General features: G+C 43.0%; 1 protein-coding gene across 6 annotated transcripts in view; it reads right to left on the minus strand.

Moving 5' to 3' along the window:
• epha7 (eph receptor A7) overlaps positions 1-25,986 on the minus strand; it is a 265,558-nt gene that overhangs the window by 230,479 nt on the left and 9,093 nt on the right. For all 6 annotated transcript variants that reach the window (XM_078399675.1, XM_078399674.1, XM_078399673.1 and 3 more), the window contains exon 3: positions 24,850-25,519. In XM_078399675.1, coding sequence (XP_078255801.1) covers positions 24,850-25,519 — 670 coding nt within the window. The remainder of the gene's footprint in view (positions 1-24,849; positions 25,520-25,986) is intronic.

The raw sequence follows: 25,986 nt of genomic DNA on the forward strand, positions 1-25,986 counted from the left end.
AGATACTCCCAGCATTTTGTGTCTTATTCACTTTGGAAGTAAGAATAGAAAGGCAGATTATTATCTGAATGGTGTCAAGTTAGGAGGAGGGGGAGTTCAACGAGATCTGGGTGTCCTAGTGCATCAGTCAATGAAAGGAAGCATGCAGGTACAGCAGGCAGTGAAGAAAGCCAATGGAATGTTGGCCTTCGTAACAAGAGGAGTTGAGTATAGGAGCAAAGAGGTCCTTCTACAGTTGTACCGGGCCTTGGTGAGACCGCACCTGGAGTACTGTGTGCAGTTTTGGTCTCCAAATTTGAGGAAGGATATTCTTGCTATGGAGGGCGTGCAGCGTAGGTTCACTAGGTTAATTCCCGGAATGGCGGGACTGTCGTATGTTGAAAGGCTGGAGCGATTGGGCTTGTATACACTGGAATTTAGAAGGATGAGGGGGGATCTTATTGAAACATATAAGATAATTAGGGGATTGGACACATTAGAGGCAGATAACATGTTCCCAATGTTGGGGGAGTCCAGAACAAGGGGCCACAGTTTAAGAATAAGGGGTAGGCCATTTAGAACGGAGATGAGGAAGAACTTTTTCAGTCAGAGGGTGGTGAAGGTGTGGAATTCTCTGCCTCAGAAGGCAGTGGAGGCCAGTTCGTTGGATGCTTTCAAGAGAGAGTTGGATAGAGCTCTTAAGGATAGCGGAGTGAGCGGGTATGGGGAGAAGGCAGGAACGGGGTACTGATTGAGAGTGATCAGCCATGATCGCATTGAATGGCGGTGCTGGCTCGAAGGGCTGAATGGCCTACTCCTGCACCTATTGTCTATTGTCTATTGTCTATCTTAGGTGTAAACAAGCAACTGCAGTTCTTTCCTACTTAAATTATGGATTTTGTATTACAATCTGCCAGTTTGTTAGAAACATTTGCTATTGAGGGCGTGCAGCGTAGGTTTACTAGGTTAATTCCCAGAATGGCGGGACTATTATATGTTGAAAGATTGGAGCGACTAGGCTTGTATACACTGGAATTTAGAAGGATGAGATCTTATCGAAACGTATAAGATTATTAAGGGGTTGGACACGTTAGAGGCAGGAAACATGTTCCCAAAGTTGGGGGAGTCCAGAACAAGGGGCCACAGTTTAAGAATAAGGGGTAGGCCATTTAGAACTGAGATGAGGAAAAACTTTTTCAGTCAGAGAGTTGCGAATCTGTGGAATTCTCTGCCTCAAAAGGCAGTGGAGGCCAATTCTCTGAATGTATTCAAGAGAGAGCTGGATAGAGCTCTTAAGGATAGCGGAGTCAGGGGGTATGGGGAGAAGGCAGGAACGGGGTACTGATTGAGAATGATCAGCCATGGTCACATTGAATGGCGGTGCTGGCTCGAAGGGCCGAATGGCCTCCTCCTGCACCTATTGTCTATTGTCTATAAACATATTGATGTCAAAATAGCAGCAATATTTCGATCTCATAATACGTAAGTGACAAGAAAGTTACCTTTCTTATTTCAGTTTTTCAATCACCATTGTGCTATATGATCTTAATGTAAGCCCATGCTCACCTAGATTATATTGGAGTCAAATTTCACTTGTTTGTCTCATTTATGTATCTGTTCTTAAATGGACGCTCTCTCTTCTCTCTGTTCCAATCTCCCGACAATTCCTCAGGCAGGCTGCCTGCTTACATGATTCTGTCGCTGCCCATTATGATGGGGCCAACAATCTCACTTGCCTGACTCTCCAATTGTCCCATCTGCACTGGAGGAAATGGCAACTCTCCTCCCTTCTCCCTGACAGTAAAATCACAATTGAGAAACTGTGGAAGAACACAACTCTCGCCACTGGTCACCCCCTCCATTATTATTATTCCCCATTGCATCTATTTCAAAGGTGAAACGAATCGACTGACATTGCTTCTTATTTCCTGTGTCCGGACCATTTTGAGAAGATTCTGCGATGCGTTCAATGAACAGAGCTCAAGTCATCTTCCGCTCAATGTTTTAATAGGATTCATGCTTAAGAATGCACTGCTTATTCCAGGAAGGAAACATATACTATTGGTCTCTGTAAAACATTAAAAGCTATTGATCCCAGTTTCTATTACACTGATTCTCTGCACATTATTGGTCCATGTGACTCTAATAAGCATTCTTGTAAAGTATATGTATTTGGATACGGGAGGCAGCACAGAAACCGGCCCTTCGGCCGTACTCATCCATGCCTATCTATTTACGATACAATAGAACTTTATTTATCCCAGGAGAGAAATTGACCTGCCAACAGTCATAAAACACAGGATACATGAAACATGAAATTAAAGTGACAGGTGGAAAGGATTGAGGATGTGCAAAGATTGGGGGGGGGGGGGGGGGGTGGAGGGAAGTCAGTCTACCCCGTGACAGAAGGGGGAGGAGTTTGATAGCCACAGGGAAGAAGGATCTCCTGTGGCGTTCTGCATCTTGGTGGAACCAGTCTGTTGCTGAAGGTACTCCTCAGGTTGACCAGTGTGTCATGGAGGGGGTGAACTGTATTGTCCAAGATGCCCTGCAGTTTGAGGAGCATCCTCCCCTGCAAATCCACCTCCCATGAATCCACCTCCACCCCAGGACAGAGCCAGCCTTCCTGATGAGCTTGTTAATTTGTTCTATGTCTATGTATTTGTTCATCTGTTCAGCAGAGCAACTCAGGAATCATTTGGTTATGTGTTAGATGTTAGAAATTTTATGCTGAAATCCAGTATTTTTAAAATTTTGCTATGGTTCTTTGTTAAATTACTTTTTAAAAGGGCAAATGAATTCCCATCAATCGGTTTTAACTCAAGAAGATTAATGTTACTACAGGCTCCCTATTCTTTAAACATCTCCTGGCCAAAACTACACTGTGAGAATCAACTGGTTATAATAGAACTGCTCAAAATTCACAATACTCAGAACGCACAGAATTCACAAAGTCAGTCACTACCGGCAGACCCGAATAAGTCAGTGTCCCCGGTAATTCTTATGCCAAATGGACCTGTAAACCATGCCCTTTCTTGCTCATATTTAATTCCAGGATATAATTCCAGGAAGACACCAATCTTGGGATTATTCACTTCCATCTATTTGGAAGTTAGTACACCTTTTATATAGTTACTAAATCAGCCTTCAATTCCACACTAGATCCCTGCAAGACCAAGGACAGAAGATCTGGCCACGTGGAGGAAGAAAATACTTTTATTATTCCAAAACCTGAACTTGCTTCAAACACAAGGTGAGCAACCGATGCAGTGCCACACTCAAAGGCTAATGAAATAGGAGCTCTGGTTCAATCTCCAACATCTGCGGAAGGAGAAACAGTTAATATTTCCGATCTGAGCCCCTTCACCAGAATTCATTAAAACTGTTTCTCTTTCCACTGATGGAGTCTGACGGGAGAGGGTTTTTTTCCAATATTGTGTGTTTTAGTTCAAGCAAGTGTGGCTTTTTTTCTGGTAATTCTCATTTCCAGTAATTGCATGCCTTCTGATAAACAGCACCTCGACAAGGCAACATAGGAAGTACAAAATGGCTCCTGTATTTGTTCAAGCAACAACGAGTGTGACAATGAGGCACAGAGGTGAGGTAGGTTTCATGTTATGTCTCTGAACGGGTTCGATCACTACAACGGGTGTTGTCTGTACCGAGTTTGTACATTCCCCCTATGGCTTGAGTGGGTTTTCTCCAAGATCTTCAGATTCCTCCCACACTCTAAAGACGTGCAGGTATGCTGGTAATTGAGTTTGGTAAATGTAAAAAACTGTCCCTAGTGTGTGTTGGATAGTGTTATGTGGGGATCGCTGGTCGGCGCGTACCCAGTGGCCCCAAGGGCCTGTTTCCGCGCTGTATCTCTAAACTAAACTAAACTAAACTCTGTTAAGAGGCTAGAATTGTATTCAAAGGTCATACCCAGGGAGTAGTAAAGCAAAGATTCCTAACTGCAGATTGGTAAGCAATCTCCCACTGGAAACTTGAAGAGATCACTATTACCACAGGTAAGCACAGAACAAGGCTCCATTGCAATGTCACATTTCACTGAAGACCTTTCAATGCTGCTAAGGCATAACACATCCGCAACTTGTTGTTTCTCTGCAGCCTGATGTAACTTACTACCTTCAGGGAGCTAGGGGGGGAAAAACTGAATGAAAGAAAGAGGCTGAAATGTGTTTGACGGGTCACTCAGTTGTGAGCTTTCAAGGGATGAAATTCTACTGACGGTAAATGGTAATAAAATCTACAAAATGGCAACTGCGAACACATTTTAAATGTTTAATGTCTCTTTTGTTTCTGACTATTAAGTGTTTCTTTTATTCAAAGAACTCGGAAAAATTGTACAATGGGCTGCTGATTTATTGCTAATTGTATACGGCAATGCAATTTTACTCCTATTCTTATGACATGTCCCAAAAGACGATTGAGAAGAAATTGTTTTCTCAAAAAAGTCACATGCAGACCTAAAGTTGGAATTAGACTCTTAACTCAATGACATGTTAAACCATTTGAGTACTGACACATCCAATAATTATGTTGGGTAATTCAAACAATTACTGAAAAATATTAAAACACGGTTATTAATCTCTATTTGCTGGCACAATTATAATCAATAATTGCCATGGGAGAACTTCACCAGGATAATTGATACTTGCTATAATGATAAAGGATCATTGGTTTAATGATACAATGGTTCTTAATTGTCACGTATACCTAAGTACGGTGAAATTCCTTTTTTGCACAAGAGTTCCGTAACAATTATGCTACAAGAATAGTAGAATACACTGAGGCTGTACACAAGAATCGCCACATTTCATGCACCATTTTGTATGATTCAAGTCCAAAGTTATTAAGAGGAGTAGAGTCTTATCTCGGCCATAAAGGTCATGGCGGCAGCACTGGATCATTGTTGCAGGGATTGGCTTGGTCGGGCGATGTTGTCGATGCCCTCCATCCTGCACCACTGCTCCGTGGTAAAAGAGCCATTAGGAGGCAGTGATCACAACATGATAAGTTTTACTCTGCAAATGGAAAGGCAGAAGGGAAAATCGGAAGTGTCGGTATTACAGTATAGCAAAGGGGATTACAGAGGCATGAGGCAGGAGCTGGCCAAAATTGACTGGAAGGAGGCCCTAGCAGGGAAGACGGTAGAACAGCAATGGCAGGTATTCCTGGGAATAATGCAGAGGTTGCAGGATCAATTTATTCCAAAGAGGTGGAAAGACTCTAAGGGGAGTAAGAGACACCTGTGGCTGACAAGGGAAGTCAGGGACAGCATAAAAATTAAGGAGAGGAAGTATAACATAGCAAAGAAGAGTGGGAAGACAGAGGATTGGGACTCTTTTAAAGAGCAACAAAAGTTAACTAAAAAGGCAATACGGGGAGAAAAGATGAGGTACGAGGGTAAACTAGCCAATAATATAAAGGAGGATAGCAAAAGTTTTTTTAGGTACGTGAAGAGGAATAAAATAGTCAAGGCAAATGTGGGTCCCTTGAAGACAGAAGCAGGGGAATTTATTATGGGGAACAAAAAAATGGCAGACGAGTTAAACCGTTACTTTGGATCTGTCTTCACTGAGGAAGATACACACAATCTCCCAAATGTTCTAGGGGCCGGAGAACCTAGGGTGATGGAGGAACTGAAGGAAATCGACATTAGGCAGGAAATGGTTTTGGGTAGACTGATGGGACTGAAGGCTGATAAATCCCCAGGGCCTGATGGTCTGCATCCCAGGGTACTTAAGGAGGTGGCTCTAGAAATAGTGGAAGCATTGGAGATCATTTTTCAATGTTCTATAGATTCAGGATCAGTTCCTGTGGATTGGAGGATAGCAAATGTTATCCCACTTTTTAAGAAAGGAGGGAGAGAGAAAACGGGTAATTATAGACCAGTTAGTCTGACATCAGTGGTGGGGAAGATGCTGGAGTCAATTATAAAAGACGAAATTGCTGAGCATTTGGATAGCAGTAACGGGATCATTCCGAGTCAGCATGGATTTACGAAGGGGAAATCATGCTTGACAAATCTACTGGAATTTTTTGAGGATGTAACTAGGAAAATTGACAAGGGAGACTCAGTGGATGTGGTGTACCTCGACTATCAGAAAGCCTTCGACAAGGTCCCACGTAGGAGATTAGTGGGCAAAATTAGGGCACATGGTATTGGGGGTAGGGTACTGACATGGATAGAAAATTGGTTGACAGACAGAAAGCAAAGAGTGGGGATAAATGGGTCCCTTTCGGAATGGCAGGCAGTGACCAGTGGGGTACCGCAAGGTTCGGTGCTGGGACCCCAGCTATTTACGATATACATTAATGACTTAGATGAAGGGATTAAAATTACCATTAGCAAATTTGCAGATGATACTAAGTTGGGGGGTAGTGTGAATTGTGAGGAAGATGCAATAAGGCTGCAGGGTGACTTGGACAGGTTGTGTGAGTGGGCGGATACATGGCAGATGCAGTTTAATGTAGATAAGTGTGAGGTTATTCACTTTGGAAGTAAGAATAGAAAGGCAGATTATTATCTGAATGGTGTCAAGTTAGGAGGAGGGGGAGTTCAACGAGATCTGGGTGTCCTAGTGCATCAGTCAATGAAAGGAAGCATGCAGGTTCAGCAGGCAGTGAAGAAAGCCAATGGAATGTTGGCCTTCGTAACAAGAGGAGTTGAGTATAGGAGCAAAGAGGTCCTTCTACAGTTGTACCGGGCCCTGGTGAGACCGCACCTGGAGTACTGTGTGCAGTTTTGGTCTCCAAATTTGAGGAAGGATATTCTTGCTATGGAGGGCGTGCAGCGTAGGTTCACTAGGTTAATTCCCGGAATGGCGGGACTGTCGTATGTTGAAAGACTGGAGCGATTGGGCTTGTATACACTGGAATTTAGAAGGATGAGGGGGGATCTTATTGAAACATATAAGATAATTAGGGGATTGGACACATTAGAGGCAGATAACATGTTCCCAATGTTGGGGGAGTCCAGAACAAGGGGCCACAGTTTAAGAATAAGGGGTAGGCCATTTAGAACCGAGATGAGGAAGAACTTTTTCAGTCAGAGGGTGGTGAAGGTGTGGAATTCTCTGCCTCAGAAGGCAGTGGAGGCCAGTTCGTTGGATGCTTTCAAGAGAGAGCTGGATAGAGCTCTTAAGGATAGCGGAGTGAGGGGGTATGGGGAGAAGGCAGGAACGGGGTACTGATTGAGAGTGATCAGCCATGATCGCATTGAATGGCGGTGCTGGCTCGAAGGGCTGAATGGCCTACTCCTGCACCTATTGTCTATTGTCTATTGCTGCAGGCCTATCTGATTAACACACTCGGCAATACACTGATCCAATCTACCCTCAGGCTCCTGCAGGGCCTCTTGCGGCCCATTCCAGTGGCACCTCGATCCGGATATTTCGACTTGCGAACATGCCATCCCTTGCCTCACACGGTCACCGCTCAGCCTCTGTGCTCTGAGGCACCTCCTGCAGATGACCTTGGGAAACCCATAGCGTCTCCAAGGACGTGGAAGACCACAGTCTGCTTACTAGCACCGTTGTTTCCCTGCATCCACCACCATCTTGAAAGGCATTAATTATGACTGCAGACTTCTTGTTTGGGATTCACCAACTAGAGAGCAATGGGAAGGAAGTCCACCAGACTAGTTCCTGGAATGGTGAATTTGCCTGATGAGGAGAGACTGAATAGACCTTTATTCTTAGGAAAATAACTGCAGATGCTAGTACAAATCGAAGGTATCACAAAATGCTGGAGTAACTCAGCGGGTCAGGCAGCATCTCAGGAGAGAAGGAATGGGTGACGTTTCGGTCGAGACCCATCTTCAGAGGATGTCAGGGGAGGCCCTGACATCAGTCTGAAGAAGGGTCTCGACCTGAAACGTCACCCATTCCTTCTCTCCTGAGATGCTGCCTGACCCGCTGAGTTACTCCAGCATTTTGTGATACCTTAGACCTTTATTCTTTATCATTTTAAAAGTTGGAAGTGATCGAAACTTAGAAAATACATTCAAGGGTCAAAAGAATAAATGTCATGATTCATGACCCTACTGTACGAAGGAGCATGTTCAAAGAACCAGATGGTCTGCTTTTGCTCCAAATCCTTAGATTCTCATATTTTTAGAAAATAATCCTCGTGTTGTTACTGGGTGGGAAAACTGGCTATAAAATAACAGGTTTGGTTTGGTTTGTTATTACTATTGTCATCTGTACCAATTTACTTTAGACTTTTAGACTTTAGAGATACAGTGTGGAAACTGGCCCTACGGCCCACCGAGCGATCACACGAGCACTATTCTACACACTAGCGACAATAATTTTTTTTACCGAATTCAATCAACCTATAGACCTGCACGTCTTTGGAGTGAGGGAGGAAACCGGAGGACCCGGAGAAATTCCATGCAGATACAGGGAGAACATATAAACCATACAGACAGCACCCGTGGTCAGGATCGAACCCGGGTCTCTGGCATCGTAAGGCAGTAACTCTGCCGCTGCATCATTGTGCAGCCCCATACATTGAAAACATTTGTTTTGCATGCTACCCGAGCATATGCAAATACATCAGGTACTATAAAAGAGAAAAAAATATATGATGAGCACTTCCTGAAATCAACCTTCCATTTCATAATTTATTCGCACCCTATGATGTTCCCCTAGCCCCAATTCTCCCATTTTATGCTCCATAACCTGGAATTTACCCAAAGCAATACCAGCAAGGCTCGCAGTCAAAAGATGATCTTTTGGAAATCAGCCAGTTGGCAGTTCACCCGAAGTTTTGAAATAAACCGTGCAACATAATTTACGGTGAACCTCTGCCTCCTAGTTTTGTCTAAATTGGTCATTCTCTTGACAATTAGCCACGGCCGATTGTGCCATGGCACAATCTCCACACCGACCTGTCAAGCATTTTCATAACCCCCCAAGAGGTGTAATCATATCATATCATATATATACAGCCGGAAACAGGCCTTTTCGGCCCTCCAAGTCCGTGCCGCCCAGCGATCCCCGTACATTAACACCATCCTATACCCACTAGGGACAATTTTTACATTTACCCAGCCAATTAACCTACATACCTGTACATCTTTGGAGTGTGGGAGGAAACCGAAGATCTCGGAGAAAACTCACGCAGGTCACGGGGAGAACGTACAAACTCCTTACAGTGCAGCACCCGTAGTCAGGATCGAACCCGAGTCTCCGGCGCTGCATTCGCTGTAAAGCGGCAACTCTACCGCTGCGCTACCGTGCCGCCCGGTGTACCGGTGTAATGTGAGCATCAAACATTGCTAAACCAGAGAGTGCATGGTTTGATGCAGAGAAACCTCTCTCTAGCAATCTCTGTCAATGACACACTCCGATCTGCAAGATCACAACTTGTTCTGGAGCTTGAAACAACCAGCCTCGTGGGTTTATGGAGATAAGGTTACGAATGTTATGCGATCAACAACCTGAACGGCAATATACGGATTGGCTTGGATTCATCTTACCAGCAGAATGTCTGCCCACCAATCTGTATTATACGCATTGGCTCTGAGGAGCAGCCCAATCTGACCCTCTGTACCTGCTCATGATGGACCAGACTCCCATCAGTGGCTAGGCCTCAAGGAACTGGAATACTTGAAATTTATTTGAAACTATGCTAATGTACGGGGTGATCGCTGGTCGGGCTTATTTCCACCCTGTATCTCTAAAGTCCAAAGTAAAGAAAGGGGGCATCAGATCTAGGGAACATAGGAACTTGAGACATTTCAAATAAACAGTAGCTGATAAATTTAGTTGGTAAGCATGGAAACATGCCCTTTGACCCACTCAGTCCATGTTGACCATCGATCACTAGTTCTATGTCATTTACGTTATCCAATATTTGCATCCACTCCCTACGCGCATTAGGGACAATAAATAGAGGTCAATTAACCTACAAGCCCGCACGTCTTTGGGATGTGAGAGGAAATGGGAGCCCCTGGAGGAAACCCGGAGGTCACAGGGAGAACGTGCAAACTCCACACAGACAACATGCAAGGTCAGAATCAAACCTGGGTCTCTAGCATTGTGAGGCAGCAGCTCTGCCTGCCTTGCACCATCCTTGCAATTGACAGGCTTGCAATTCTATCCAAAAACGCCCGAGTGAAGGTGGGGTAAGAATGCTACCACAATACCATATTTAAGCAAAATAATTGAAGAATTCCAATAAAGACCTTAACAGAATTATGTGATTTGCTTTAGTTGATTGTACTGGTATTAAAGAAAGATCCAGAATCAAATTTATGATTGGATTCAAACTACGAGGAATTTAAGAAAATGAACAGTTTATGCCTCATAACACATGCAGTTGACGAGTCTGAAATCTAATCTAAAATAGATTTTAGATTTAGACAATAGACAATAGACAATAGGTGCAGGAGTAGGCCATTCAGCCCTTCGAGCCAGCACCGCCATTCAATGCGATCATGGCTGATCACTCTCAATCAGTACCCCGTTCCTGCCTTCTCCCCATACCCCCTCACTCCGCTATCCTTAAGAGCTCTATCCAGCTCTCTCTTGAAAGCATCCAACGAACTGGCCTCCACTGCCTTCTGAGGCAGAGAATTCCACACCTTCACCACCCTCTGACTGAAAAAGTTCTTCCTCATCTCCGTTCTAAATGGCCTACCCCTTATTTTCAAACTGTGGCCCCTTGTTCTGGACTCCCCCAACATTGGGAACATGTTATCTGCCTCTAATGTGTCCAATCCCCTAATTATTTTATATGTTTCAATAAGATCCCCCCTCATCCTTCTAAATTCCAGTGTATACAAGCCCAATCGCTCCAGCCTTTCAACATACGACAGTCCCGCCATTCCGGGAATTAACCTAGTGAACCTACGCTGCACGCCCTCCATAGCAAGAATATCCTTCCTCAAATTTGGAGACCAAAACTGCACACAGTACTCCAGGTTCGGTCTCACCAGGGCCCGGTACAACTGTAGAAGGACCTCTTTGCTCCTATACTCAACTCCTCTTGTTACGAAGGCCAACATTCCATTGGCTTTCTTCACTGCCTGCTGAACCTGCATGCTTCCTTTCATTGACTGATGCACTAGGACACCCAGATCTCGTTGAACTCCCCCTCCTCCTAACTTGACACCATTCAGATAATAATCTGCCTTTCTATTCTTACTTCCAAAGTGAATAACCTCACACTTATCTACATTAAACTGCATCTGCCATGTATCCGCCCACTCACACAACCTGTCCAAGTCACCCTGCAGCCTTATTGCATCTTCCTCACAATTCACACTACCCCCCAACTTAGTATCATCTGCAAATTTGCTAATGGTACTTTTAATCCCTTCGTCTAAGTCATTAATGTATATCGTAAATAGCTGGGGTCCCAGCACCGAACCTTGCGGTACCCCACTGGTCACTGCCTGCCATTCCGAAAGGGACCCATTTATCCCCACTCTTTGCTTTCTGTCTGTCAACCAATTTTCTATCCATGTCAGTACCCTACCCCCAATACCATGTGCCCTAATTTTGCCCACTAATCTCCTATGTGGGACCTTGTCGAAGGCTTTCTGAAAGTCGAGGTACACCACATCCACTGACTCTCCCTTGTCAATTTTCCTAGTTACATCCTCAAAAAATTCCAGTAGATTTGTCAAGCATGATTTCCCCTTCGTAAATCCATGCTGACTCGGAATGATCCCGTTACTGCTATGCAAATGCTCAGCAATTTCGTCTTTTATAATTGACTCCAGCATCTTCCCCACCACTGATGTCAGACTAACTGGTCTATAATTACCCGTTTTCTCTCTCCCTCCTTTCTTAAAAAGTGGGATAACATTTGCTATCCTCCAATCCACAGGAACTGATCCTGAATCTATAGAACATTGAAAAATGATCTCCAATGCTTCCACTATTTCTAGAGCCACCTCCTTAAGTACTCTGGGATGCAGACCATCAGGCCCTGGGGATTTATCAGCCTTCAGTCCCATCAGTCTACCCAAAACCATTTCCTTCCTAATGTGGATTTCCTTCAGTTCCTCCATCACCCTAGGTTCTCCGGCCCCTAGAACATTTGGGAGATTGTGTGTATCTTCCTCAGTGAAGACAGATCCAAAGTAACGGTTTAACTCGTCTGCCATTTCTTTGTTCCCCATAATAAATTCCCCTGCTTCTGTCTTCAAGGGACCCACATTTGCCTTGACTATTTTTTTCCTCTTCACGTACCTAAAAAAACTTTATTGGCTAAACTTTATTTATATTATTGGCTAGTTTACCCTCGTACCTCATCTTTTCTCCCCGTATTGCCTTTTTAGTTAACTTTTGTTGCTCTTTAAAAGAGTCCCAATCCTCTGTCTTCCCACTCTTCTTTGCTATGTTATACTTCCTCTCCTTAATTTTTATGCTGTCCCTGACTTCCCTTGTCAGCCACAGGTGTCTCTTACTCCCCTTAGAGTCTTTCCACCTCTTTGGAATAAATTGATCCTGCAACCTCTGCATTATTCCCAGGAATACCTGCCATTGCTGTTCTACCGTCTTCCCTGCTAGGGCCTCCTTCCAATCAATTTTGGCCAGCTCCTGCCTCATGCCTCTGTAATCCCCTTTGCTATACTGTAATACCGACACTTCTGATTTTCCCTTCTGCCTTTCCATTTGCAGAGTAAATTTAGAGATATTTAGAGTAAATTTAGAGATACAGTGCAGAAACAGGCCCTTCGGCCCACCGGGTCCGCGCCGCCCAGCGATCCCCGCACACTAACACTATCCTACACCCACTAGGGACAATTTTTACATTTGCCCAGCCAATTAACCTACAAACCTGTACATCTTTGGAGTGTGGGAAGAAACCGAAGATCTCGGAGAAAACCCACGCAGGTCACGGGGAGAATGTACAAACTCCGTACAGGCAGTGCCCATAGTCAGGATCGAACCTGAGTCTCCGGCGCTGCATTCGCTGTAAGGCAGCAACTCTACCGCTGCGCCACCGTGCCGTCCCAAATACCCCTGTACATGATGATAAAAGTTCAGGAAAAGCGTCCTGCAACTTTTCAGTTTGGAACGACTTGATGTTTTCATAGTGGGTTTATAACTTTCTTTAACCTCAGCTAAAACGTTTCCTTGAAATATAACTTTCAAAGGGCTCTTTACTTCATAACAGCGTACTCTTCACCCCTGCTGCTGGGATGGAATGATTCAGGATTTAGCTTATTCTATTAAACCTTCAATAAGGAGAGGTGGGAACAGGCAGTATGTCAATGTTACATACTGCAGGAAGAAAAAAAAATCAAAGTACAACACTGAAGTCTCACTGATAGCAATCTACAAAGGCAGTCTGAAGCTGTGTATACACAGAAAACATCAGGACATCAGGCATAGAAAAAGAATTGGGAACACAAAACTCCTGCGGTCATCAGCAAGACAACAGACGGATCTATGATCCTCCCACCAAGATAAAATAGAAAAATTTCAGAGTACATTTATGGAAAAATAAATATGCTAACGTTCACTTGCTTTCAAACAGGTCCTTCTAATAAAAATGTTTAAAGCGTCTTGCTAGTTTACTCCCATTTTTCATCGTAAAGAATGCATGCCAAGCTTTAGGTTGAACAGTCCCAAGCCTGGAGTCAGATTGCACTCTGGTGCCTATTTCTATTCCTCACAAAGGTGAACACATCGTAAAGCAGTGTCTAAAAATCAAGGAAATGCCTCATTTACCCGGGCAAGCTTCAGGTGCGGTGCATGCTGTGGAATTTTCAGTCAAAAACTGAGTCAGACTGCTCAGTTAAACCTTCACCTCGGCATAAAGCACTAAGAGTTACAGTGCCCTCCATAATGTTTGGGACAAAGACCCATCATTTATTTATTTGTCTCTGTACTTTACAATTTGACATTTGTAATAGAAAAAAACACAGGTGGTTAAAGTACACATTGTCAGATTTTATTAAAGGCCATTTTTATACATTTTGGCTTCACCATGAAGAAATTACAGCTGTGTTTATACATAGTTCCCCATCTCAGGGCACCATAATGTTTGGGACACATGGCTTCACAGGTGTTTGTAATTGCTCGGGTGTGTTTAATTGCCTCCTTAATGCAGGTATAAGAGAGCTCTCAGCACCTAGTCTTTTGTCCAGTCTTTCCATCATCTTTGGAAACTTTTATTGCTGTTTATCAACACGAGGACCAAAGTTGTGCCGATGAAAATCAAAGAAGCTATCTTGAGACTGAGAAACCAGAATACAACTGTTAGAGACATCAGCCAAACCTTAGGCTTACCAAAATCAACTGTTTGGAACATCATTAAGAAGAAAGAGTGCACTGGTGAGCTTACTAATCGCAAAGGGACTGGCAACAAACACCTGTCCGACAGATCGGAAACACTTTTCAGGGGTCAGGTGTGGATTTGTCAATGACCACTGTCCGCAGAAGACTTCATGAACAGAAATACAGAGGCTACACTGCAAGATGCAAACCACTGGTTAGCCGCAAAAATAGAATGGCAGGGTTACAGTTTGCCAAGAAGTACTTAAAAGAGCAACCACAGTTCTGGAAATGGTCTTGTGGACAGATGAGATGAAAATTAACTTATATCAGAGTGATGGCAAGAGCAAACTATGGAGAAGAGAAGGAACTGTCCTAAATCCAAAGTATACCATTTCATCTGCAAAACACAGTGATGGGGGTGTTATGGCCTGGGCATGTATGGCTGCTGAAGGACTGGCTTACCTATCTTCATTGATGATACAACTGCTGATGGTAGTAGCATAATGAATTCTGAAGTGTATAGACACATCCTATCTGCTCAAGTTCAAACAAATGCCTCAAAATTCATTGGCCAGCGGTTCATTCGACAGGAAGACAATGATCCCAAACATACTGCTAATGCAACAAAGGAGTTTTTCAAAGCTAAAAAACAGTCAATTCATGAGTGGCCAAGTCAATCACCCGATCTGAACCCAATTGAGCATGCCTTTTATCTGCTGAAGTGAAAACTAAAAGGGACTATCCCCCAAAACAAGCGTAAGCTAAAGATGGCTGCAATACAGGCATGGCAGAGCATCACCAGAGAAGACACCCAGCAACTATAATAAGACACTCAGAGAGTGTCTTATTATAAGTGTCAGAGAATATAATTCACTCAGAGAGTTGTAAATCTGTGGAATTCTCTGCCTCAAAAGGCAATGGGGGCCAATTCTCTGGATGCTTTCAAGAGAGAGTTAGATAGAGCTCTTAATGATAGCAGAAGCAGGAGGTATGGAGAGAGGGCAGGAACGGGGTACTGATTGTGGATGATCATCCATGATCACATTGAATGGCGTTGCTCGAAGGGCCAAATGGCCTACTCCTGCTCCTATTGTCCATAATTGGTGATGTCCATGAATCGCAGACTTCAAGCAGTCACGACCAAGACTACTTTCATTTACATGACATTGCTGTGTTCCGAACATTATGGTGCCCTGAAATGGGGGGACTATGTATAAACACTGCTGTAATTTCTACATGGTGAAACCAAAATGTATAAAAATGGCCTTTATTAAAATCTGACGATGTGCACTTTAACCACATGTGATTTTTTCTATTACAAATGTCAAATTGTGGAATACAGAGACAAATAAATAAATGATGGGTCTTTGTCCCAAACATTCTGGAGGGCACTGTTTATCTACAGTACTGCAGGAATTATTTTTAAAGATGACAGTACTTTGTCAACCTGGGACTAACAAAATGGGAGCTCATGGTTCTGATCATACAATTCAAAGAGATCTTGAAGAACCCTCCACAAGGTAAAAACATTCGTTTCACAAGGGAGATTAAATGGATCAAAGCAACTTCTGAATGTATCAAGTAATATAACCTATTCGTTCCCCCTCTGCCTTTGCAAGGTGTGTATCCAATTGCTTTATGTGTATTTATCCAGTCCGAACTCCAAAAACGTTTTGTCATTTCCCAGTCAGTGTTTTTATCCATTTCCAAATGTTAACAGGATTACAGAAAGGAGGAATTGCTGTAAACAACGTATTGGCTTGCTTCCAGAATAGCGTATTCTACAAATGATTATCTTGGATCAACGCCAAGGATGGAAAGTGCACTTGCACACTGCTTTACTCAAGTGCAAAGACAACATTCCTCTACAATAACACCAATGTCAACAAAACTGTAGTTTTAAATTAACAGCGTGGGTTATTAAAATAATTTACACAAAAATCAAATTAGTGAGCTCAGCATATTTATTTTCATTCATTCCTCCCCTCCAGTCCTGAGGTGTTGACTCAAGTGTGATTACCATCTATAAGCACCGGGATCCCTTCCTTCCTTTTGTGAGCAACTAACCACCATGTGCGAACTTAGCCAGTAAATGCATAGTCATTTCAGCCACGGAAAGTGTCGCAATTTACCTACGATACGATACAATACGATATAACTTTATTCAGTCCCGGAGGGAAATTGATCTGCCAGCACTCATAACACACAAAAAGGTATACATAAACTTGAAATTAAAATCCAATTAAAAGTGAAAAAAAGAAAAAGACAAGCGACTGTCTTCTGGCAGCAATGTTCACGGCACCTCCACTGGAACGAACTGGAATGCAGGTTTATCCTCTGGGCAGAGGATTCTAAACTAGAGTGAGCCCCCCCCACACCAGGTCCCCCTTTGTTCTCCCACCGTCCCTCACAGTGGTCCCCCCACGCTGGGTCCCCATTGTCTTCCCCCCCCCCCCCCCCCCAATCAGTTCTGTGCTGGTGTGAGGGGTGTATCTGTGCATCTTCCGATTAGGATAATAGGTTGAATGGCAATTCCTGTTCCCAGTGTTGCCCTAACTCACCACAGACAACACTCACTCTGTTGGTTTAGTTTAGTTTAGTTTGGAGATGCAGAGCGGAAAAAGGCTTTTCGGCCTACCGAGTCTGCACCGACCAGCGATCCCCGCACATTAACACCAACCTACACACTCTAAGGACAACTTTACATTCATACCAAGCCAATTAACCTACAAACCTGTACGTCTTTGGGTTGTGGGAGGAAACCGAGGATCTCGTAGAAAATCCACGCATGTCACAGTGAGAGTACAAACTCCGTACAGACAAGTACCCTTATTCAGGATCGAACCCGGGTATCTGGTGCTGTACGGCAGTAGGTCTACCGCTACGCCACCGTGCCACCCTTTTTTCTGAAAAAATGGGGCACCATCCAAAGGGGACTTCCCAAACATGTGTGGCTTAGTAAAAGACCAAGAGTAAGATATACCAATAGAACCAACAAACCCTGCTCATCCAATATAAAGCTCACTTTTCTCTCCTTTTAATAAACCATCAGGAAGTCAAGAGGCAGCAGTATCTCCAGGGACTAATTTTTTTTCTGTATTAATTTTAATTTTTATGCTGTAATTGTAATTTTTCGCACAATCTGCAGGCATTGCCACTTTCATTTCACTGCACATCTTGTATGTGTATGTGACAAATAAACTTGACTTGACTTGATATGACTCTAATCAGCATCAGTAAATCCAGAAGATCCTGCTGAAGCAGCATGAGAAAGTACCAATAATTATATATTAAAAGAGCACAATGAAACACTGCCAAATTATTTGTTAAACTCAGAAAGTGTAACATTGTTTAATGTCAAAATCTTGGTAGATTAATTTATTGAACCACAAGATGCCACAACATGACTCATTCATTGAGGTCCACTGAGCACAATTCTACTCAAATAGAAACTTACTATCGGGCAGCTGGAACAGTAATTCCAGGAACATGACATTATAGCTGCAAGGTTTATGGTGGCTGCTGTTATTATCATTATTTTAAAGAAATTTATTTCTAGAATGGTCTAAAAGATAAAAACCATCTCAGTAGTAGACACACCTGTGTACCCAGCGAAGCAGTGCAATGAAAGCATTTTACATCTCTTTAAACCAAGGTCAACATCTGTAATTATGTGTTTATTTTTAAAGATATCAAGTACTCAAAATAAATGATCCCCATTCCAGGCACTGTACCCCACAGAGACATCTGACCAAACTAAGTGAGGTATGCTATTTTGTTAACTCCTCATGTGCCATTTGTTATTTTCAATGTGCATATTTTCAGATTTGTCTGGCTTCTTCATGGAGCGGCAGGCACAGTGGTGCAGCGGTAGAGTTGCTGCCTTACAGCGCCAGAGACCCGGGTCCGATTCTGACTGCGGAGTTTGTATGTTCTCTCTGTGACCAGGTGGGTTTTCTACGGGTGGTCCGGTTTCCTCCCACATTTCAAAGGCATTCAGGTTTGTGGCTTCATTAGCTTCTGTAAATTGTCCCCAGTGTGCAGGATAAAACGCATGTACGGGGTGATGGCTGGTCAACACTGCCTCGGTGGGCCGAAGGGCCTGTTTACACTCCGTATCTCTAAACTAAACTAAACTAAGACAGTTTAACGCCCAGGAATTTTCACGGGAAACGGTAATATAACTACAGAGTAAGGGTACAGTTCTTTTTTCAAGAAAATCTGCATGTAACTGACTTGCATGGGTTGTATGTGATAATATCATCACCTCCTGTAAATTGCCACAATCATTTGAGCCGTTCAAATTACATTCCCAAATCTTTATCTGGTTAACTGGCAACTGTAACACAAACGACTGATAAACTACCACCCATTTTACATTTTCTTGGCAATTTCAGCCATTGAAAGTACTGCAGCCAAACTCAGCTCTGAACCTGTTCGATGAGCATAACTGCAGATAACAAGGATGAGTTGAAAGCCTCAGTATTTCTAATGACTTCTTGCAATTTTGCCCTGAAATCCCTTTAAGAAGTTATTTCATTTTTCACAACGTAGAATATTTTTATTATTTGGCTTTGAATCCTTTGCATTGAGCAGAGAAAAAAAAGTTCCTAAATTTAACTTCCATAGATTCAATGTAATAATCGGTTGCATTTGCCAATTCCGCACCAGAGGTAACACAGGAAATCAGTCACAGTTCCAGCACTGGCAGGTAACCCAGCCAGCATCTTCAACCAGGCACTCATGTTTCCAGCTGCCTTGACACAGCTTGGTGGATTCTTCATGATCCAAGGGAAAAGCATGAACTGCTTGAATCTTTCCAGTACTCAGACTGGGAAGAATAGCTGCAGCGGTTCTATTGACATGAATGGGAGAAATCCGCTGCTGGAAGAAGGATCACGGCCGCTATGTCTATAACTGTTTTGGGTGCACATGCATGTGTATTCAATTCAATGATACTTTATTGTCACATGTACCTAGTTACAGTGAAATTCTTTATTTTTGCATAATATCCAGTAAAATCATACAACAGACTCCACCTAGGCAGTACACAAGGAGTCACTATGTTTCTGGCGCCGACTAAGTTCTTAGTACACTCTTATCCTCACGCAGCGGAGAACCAGGCCTGTCGCTGCACATGGGCACAGGCAGCCCACTGGGACCCACTTAGTTCTTGGTGACCCCCCACCAGGTCCCTCTTTACTCTCAGTATGTGTGTGTGTGTGTGTGTGTGTGTGTGTGTGTGTGTGTGTGTGTGTGTGTGTGTGTGTGTGTGTGTGTGTGTGTGTGTGCACACATTTTAATGCTTTTGATTTTTTTCAACATTATACAGTTATAGAGTTATAAAGCACGGAAACAAATCCATACCAACTCATCCATGTCAACCAAGATACCTAACCAAGCTCGTCTGGCTTGCCGATGCCTGGCCACACCCATCCAAACCCTTTCTATCCATTGAACTTAATATTTTCTTGTCACATAATGATTTTGAATGCTCCCAATTGCCCAGTATGTTCACAAACATTCTTCACGGCAGGTGGATGGATGGGCAGGGGAAATGTGGCCTCACCAAATGTGAAGACCATTATGTAAGTGCAAATGTCCATCTACTCTGTGACAAGCCCAATATCCTCGACAATTCATAAGGTGGTCCTGAACACACACACAGCAGTAACAAGAGTGGCAAAGGCAGGCCATGGAATACTGCATATTAGGAAGGGTGTAATGAAACAAGGTGCCTCAATTTGTGAACATATATCAGTCCCACATTATACCAGCTTATATTTCAGTCCCAATCCCAACCAATGTCATGCCAAATCATTCCCCCACAAAAAATAATAAATCATGAAAACATGATAATACAGTACAGAAAGAGCAACTCTAATGAAATTTCAGACAGTTACAAATAAGTAGGAATGACTTTCGATTTACTTGATTTGCAAGTAATTGATGCTGCCACTTAATGCTTAAAATTGTTACTATTCCACTCATGAATCGTTCACCTTGATTCGCAAAAGGTCACTCATTTACTTGGAAGCTAACTAGCAAATGAGCACAGACTTGGCAATTTCACCTGTCACATTGTAACAAAAGGTGCCGGTAAGGTCCTACATTGCTGTGATAGAGGTGCCACCCTGAGATTGAGACAAGGAATCTTTTTAGTTGATATTTTCCGAACAGCTGTTCACGCAATCAATGATGTGCTAATTTGCTAGTGAGGAGTGTTTTGTGCTGTGAACTGATTGCCAGTGGGAAATCTCTAATGCAAAGGCAAAATAAGGCAAATTTAGAAATACAAAGGACAAGCAGAAAATGCTGGAAAAATACTTCAGGCCAGAAACTTACTGAGATCAAACCAGGGTCCAACACTAAAAGGATTTCGACATAAACAATTTGATTCAGTTTGAAAAAACTCCATTTCCTAATCACCAAGACTTGCATTTAAAAAGTACCTTGTTAACATCAGATTGAATCAAGCACTGCACCAATAATGAATTATTCCTGCATTTTGCATTCAGTATGCAGACAAATGCAGCGGTCGATTTGCATATAAATCTTATAAACATCAAATGAGTTAGACATACAGCACAGAAACAGGCCCTTCGGCCCAACTCACCATGCCAACCAAGATGCCCCGTATAAGCTAGTCCGTTTACCCTTGATTGGTCCATATCCATTAGCAAATTTGCAGATGATACAAAGCTGGGTGGCAGTGTGAACTGTGAGGAAGATGCTATGAGGTTGCAGGGTGACTTGGACAGGTTGTGTGAGTGGGCGGATGCATGGCAGATGCAGTTTAATGTGGATGTGTGAGGTTATCCACTTTGGTGGTAAGAATAGGAAGGCAGATTATTATCTGAATGGGGTCAAGTTAGGAAAAGGGGACATACAACGAGATCTGGGTGTCCTAGTGCATCAGTCACTTAAAGGAAGCATGCAGGTACAGCAGGCAGTGAAGAAAGCCAATGGAATGTTGGCCTTCATAACAAGAGGAGTTGAGTATAGGAGCAAAGAGGTCCTTCTGCAGTTGTACAGGGCCCTAGTGAGACCGCACCTGGAGTTCTGTGTGCAGTTTTGGCCTCCAAATTTGAGGAAGGATATTCTTGCTATTGAGGGCATGCAGCGTAGGTTTACTAGGTTAATTCCCAGAATGGCGAGACTGTCGTATGTTGAAAGACTGGAGCGAATGGCACTGGAATTTAGAAGGATGAGAGGGGATCTTATTGAAACATATAAGATTATTAAGGGGTTGGGCACGTTAGAGGCAGGAAACATGTTCCCAATGTTGGGGGAGTCCAGAACCAGGGGCCACAGTTTAAGAATAATGGGTAGGCCATTTAGAACGGAGATGAGGAAAAACTTTTTCAGTCAGAGTTGTAAATCTGTGGAATTCTCTGCCTCAGAAGGCAGTGGAGGCCAATTCTCTGAATGCTTTCAAAAGAGAGCTAGATAGAGCTCTTAAGGATAGCGGAGTCAGGGTGTATGAGAAGGCAGGAACGGGGCACTGATTGAGAATGATCAGCCATGATCACATTGAATGGTGGTGCTGGCTCGAAGGGCCGAATGGCTTACTCCTGCACCTATTGTCTATTGTCTATTATTATCTATTATACCTCTCCAACTTTCTTATCCATGGCAAGTTAACCTGGTTTTAGTGATGTTGATGAAAATCACGGAAAAATTCATGTTCATATACATTCAAAGATCACAAGACATAGGAGTAGAAGTAGGACATTCGGTCCATCGAATCTTCTCCGCCATTCAATCATGCATTATCTATTTTTCCCTCTCAACCCCAATCTCCTGCCTTCTCCCCCTAACCTCAAAACATCTTATGGGATCTTTAACATCGGTCTTGCCTATCATCACCTGTGCAGATTGTCTGTACATTATCTCATTCCTGTTTGATCTGCATAATGAGTTGCTCCTTTAATCAACCACTGAAGACTATTTAGGAAAGGGTAACACAAGATTTAAGCAAAATAAGTGCTGGAGAAACTCAGAGAAGCAGGCAGGATAGTGGAGGAATATGGTCAGTCTGAAGAAAGGCCTTGACCCACAATGTGATCTGTCCATTTCCCTCCATAAATGCCCCTTGACCCACTGAGTTCCTCCAGCACTTTAGATATTTGCTTCGGAAGATGTAAGATTTTTCTTTTTCTAGAGGATGAGTTTTTTCATGTAAGCAGGACAACACAAATCAACTGGGTAGCTACTAGCCCAACACTCTCTCCCCTCCCCATCTCTGTTTGATCCCCATCTACGATTAACTTTACACATTCAATCTCCCCTTTATCAACCCAAGACGCCCAACCCACTGGTAGTTCCAATCCAATGGAAGCCTTATGAAATAGCTAGCCAATGGAGAAAGGGCGCCTGTTTGGCACCATTTACTCTCTGGCTAATTTTAAAGCTGATTAAGACTTTAGAAGTTGGTTGGATTTGAGATTGTTTTCTTTGGAACGCCAGACGTTGGGGGAGATCTGACAGTATATAACATTATGAGGGGCATTAATAGGGTGGTAAGAACCTTTGACCCAGGATTGAAATATTGAATTACTAGAGAGCATAGCTTTAAGCTGAGAGAGGCAAAGTTTAAAGGAGATGTGCAGAGCTAGTTTTTTGTTAGGCAGAGGGTGGTGAATACCTAGTCATCGAGTCATAAAGTGATACAGTGTGGAAACAGGCCCTTCGGCCCAACTTGCCCACACAGCCCAACATGTCCCAGCTACACTAGTTGCACCTGCCAGCACTTGGTCCATATCCCTCCAAACCTGTCCTATCCATGTACCTGTCTAACTGTTTTTTAAACGATGGGATAGTCCCAGCCTCAACTAGGTCCCCCGGCAGCTTGTTCCATACACCCATCACCCTTTGTGTGAAAAAGTTACCCCTCAGATTCCTACTAAATCTTTTCCCCTTCACCTTGAACCCATGTCTGGTTTCCAAAAAGTGAACATACAATATATAACTGAACAAATAGGACGTTGGTTGGAACTGATTTCTGGTAGATATGATTACCCTGAAGATAGGCACAAAATGTTGGAGTAGCTCAGCGGGACAGGCAGCATTTCTGGTGAGAGGGAAAGGGTGACGTTTCGGGTTGAGACCCTTCTTCATTCCTTCTCGCCAGAGATGCTGCCTGTCCCGCTGAAGTACTCTCGCATCTGGTGCCTATGTTCAGTTTAAACCAGCATCTGCAGTTCCTTCCTATACAGATATTATTACCCAAATACCTAGCACCTTATTTCTGTAAGATTTCTGTGACTATTTTTGCAATGATTGTACACAGTGAGGATAAGGTTTGAACTTCTTTTTCAATCCAAAATTGTGCGTAGACTGTGAAGTTGACCAAATCTCTAATGAAAATGGGCAGAGCACCAAACAATTAAATGCAACAATATCAATATACTGAATGGCCACGAAACAAAGACTGCCAGCTCTGACAATTCATGAATAAGGGAATAAAGGTTTCAGAAATACTTGCTCCTCCATACATAATTCCTTTTGAGAGAAAACAAAATGCTTCTCTCAAGTGGCATGTGCTTAATCCACAGATGCAATGCTTTGCAATAAATACAGATGGTGATTATGTTCCTACTATCAGTGCTGTTTATATCGACTTTGATTTAAAATCATTGGAAATTTCCAAGCAACATTAAATCTGCAGTGCTTCAAAGTGACATTTTTAGGTGTGAGCTAAAGAAGCTTATCTTTGCAAAGAGTCGGTGTTCTGCTCAACCTTGATCTGTTTGGAAAATTAGTTTGTAGTTTGCTATGCAGGTTCAATATCGGGAAGCACACATTTGTGTGCATGCATGTAGCAGGGCCCTCTACTCATCTCCTTTGGGTGCTACTTTGTTACTGTCAGGGGCCAAAGATCAGCAAATGTCAGCCATGCATTTGATGACAGTGTAAATGTTTAAATATCTTTAATACAGAACATGATTGCAAAATCATTTTTGCGATAGGCTTCAACTCAGCACTTGATCCTGAAAATGAGATGACGAAGCTCTGGAAATTACAAACTAAAGAGTGGCTTGAGGAAAAGGATAATTAACAAAGGTTACAGTTAAGTGAAATACTTCAGCTGGGAAGGTATTTCTGCTGACATTTAAAATGAGGCTTTTTTCCATACATTGTTTTTCTTCTTTTTTTAAAATCTGCACAGAAGATTTAAGAGATTGGCATTGTCATCCAAATTTCCATGCTCAAGAATAGAGGCAGAAAACACAATCTAAGGAAGCTTGAAATGAGCGAGATGCTCCTATAATTACCACCGCATCATGCTCTCTCTGATCCAACAACGTGAATCCTTGCACAGACTAATCAGAAACCAATAAAAATAATATAACTGAAGCAGAGGCATTCATGTGGCTTGCAGGCCTGAAGTTAATACCCATTAATAATTGCATGGCAAAAATCAAGGGCACCAACTAATTAAGAGCCGGCTTGAAATCCACGCCTATCAATCCAAAAGTTTATGGTTATATCTAAATAAAACAACACTTCATCGTCAATTTTGATAATTGAATCATTTCACCCCTGGAATTAGGTACTTATAAATAGATGTGATAAATTATAGGTGGAGCATTTGCATCTAAATTGGAGCACTTACCTTCACAATCATCCCCCTTCTGCTGATAACCTGCTTTGCAGATGCATTTGCCGATGGGCACCAACCACTCACCCTCTGCACTGCAATGCATCTTCGGAGGGTTTTCTGCTTCCTCTTCGGCGTTGCTGACACAGGTGCCGTGCACCTCCACCAGGGACGAGAATTCAGACCCCGTCACCGTGTCCGGGAAAATTGCTAGGTTTTCCACAATGGACCAACACTTCTTATAGTAAACGCGCACGGACACCAGGGCAATGCAGGCTCCCACATCCTGAAAAGCCAAGTAGAATCCCCTTCTCGACAGGGGCCCGATTTCCCGCACTTCTGTGTTGAGCTTCATCACACGCTCTCCGAGATCTCCCTGGGTAAAACTTTCATCTGCCGCAATGGTGTCTATTTTGATGTACTGAACCTCCTTGATGTTCCTGCTGGCCTCTGAGTCACTCTCAAAGTAATACAGGTTAAATGTCTCCTTGCATGTCCCCAAGACTCCTGGAATGCTGTTACAATCCCTCAGGGTAAACTTCATCTCCACAAATATCCTCTTGGCATTGCTTCTCGCAATCCAGTTAGTCCGCAGCCAATTGTTCTGATTTGGTTCCATTACTCTACACACCTGGTACGTGCGGATGGGAATGTAGTTCTCGTCTACACCACTGATCTCCTCCCACTGAAACGCAAAAGAGCAAGATATAACTCTCCCAAAGAATAAAATAAACAGACACCTAAAATATTGAAAACACCCTTTGACATATGTAAAGATTTCAATTAGAGGGTTTATTTTTAAAAACAGGTATTCACTCAAGAGTGACGGACAAAATAAAATAAACGTCAACCATTTCTGTTCTATCATGTAACACCATGAATTATATTTTTATCCTTGACATACCAGGGAATATTTTAGATTGGGCAGCTTTGGAGTATAGGGGATGCAATCATTGTGTATGAATTTGGAAGAGAGGTTATTACAGAAAAGCTTTCAAACAGAATGTCAGCTAAATCAGACTATCCTACCCAATCCATGTCCTTCAACAAAAGATTCATAGCCAATGAGTTGATGTTATTCATTCAACTCCACTTGAGACGCAACCAGGTAATAGGGACTTGCAGTTACTTTAACACCTTTCTAAGGCATCC

Source organism: Rhinoraja longicauda, chromosome 5 (genome assembly GCF_053455715.1).
Source record: "Rhinoraja longicauda isolate Sanriku21f chromosome 5, sRhiLon1.1, whole genome shotgun sequence".
In the NCBI taxonomy this organism is placed as follows: Eukaryota; Metazoa; Chordata; class Chondrichthyes; order Rajiformes; family Arhynchobatidae; genus Rhinoraja; species Rhinoraja longicauda.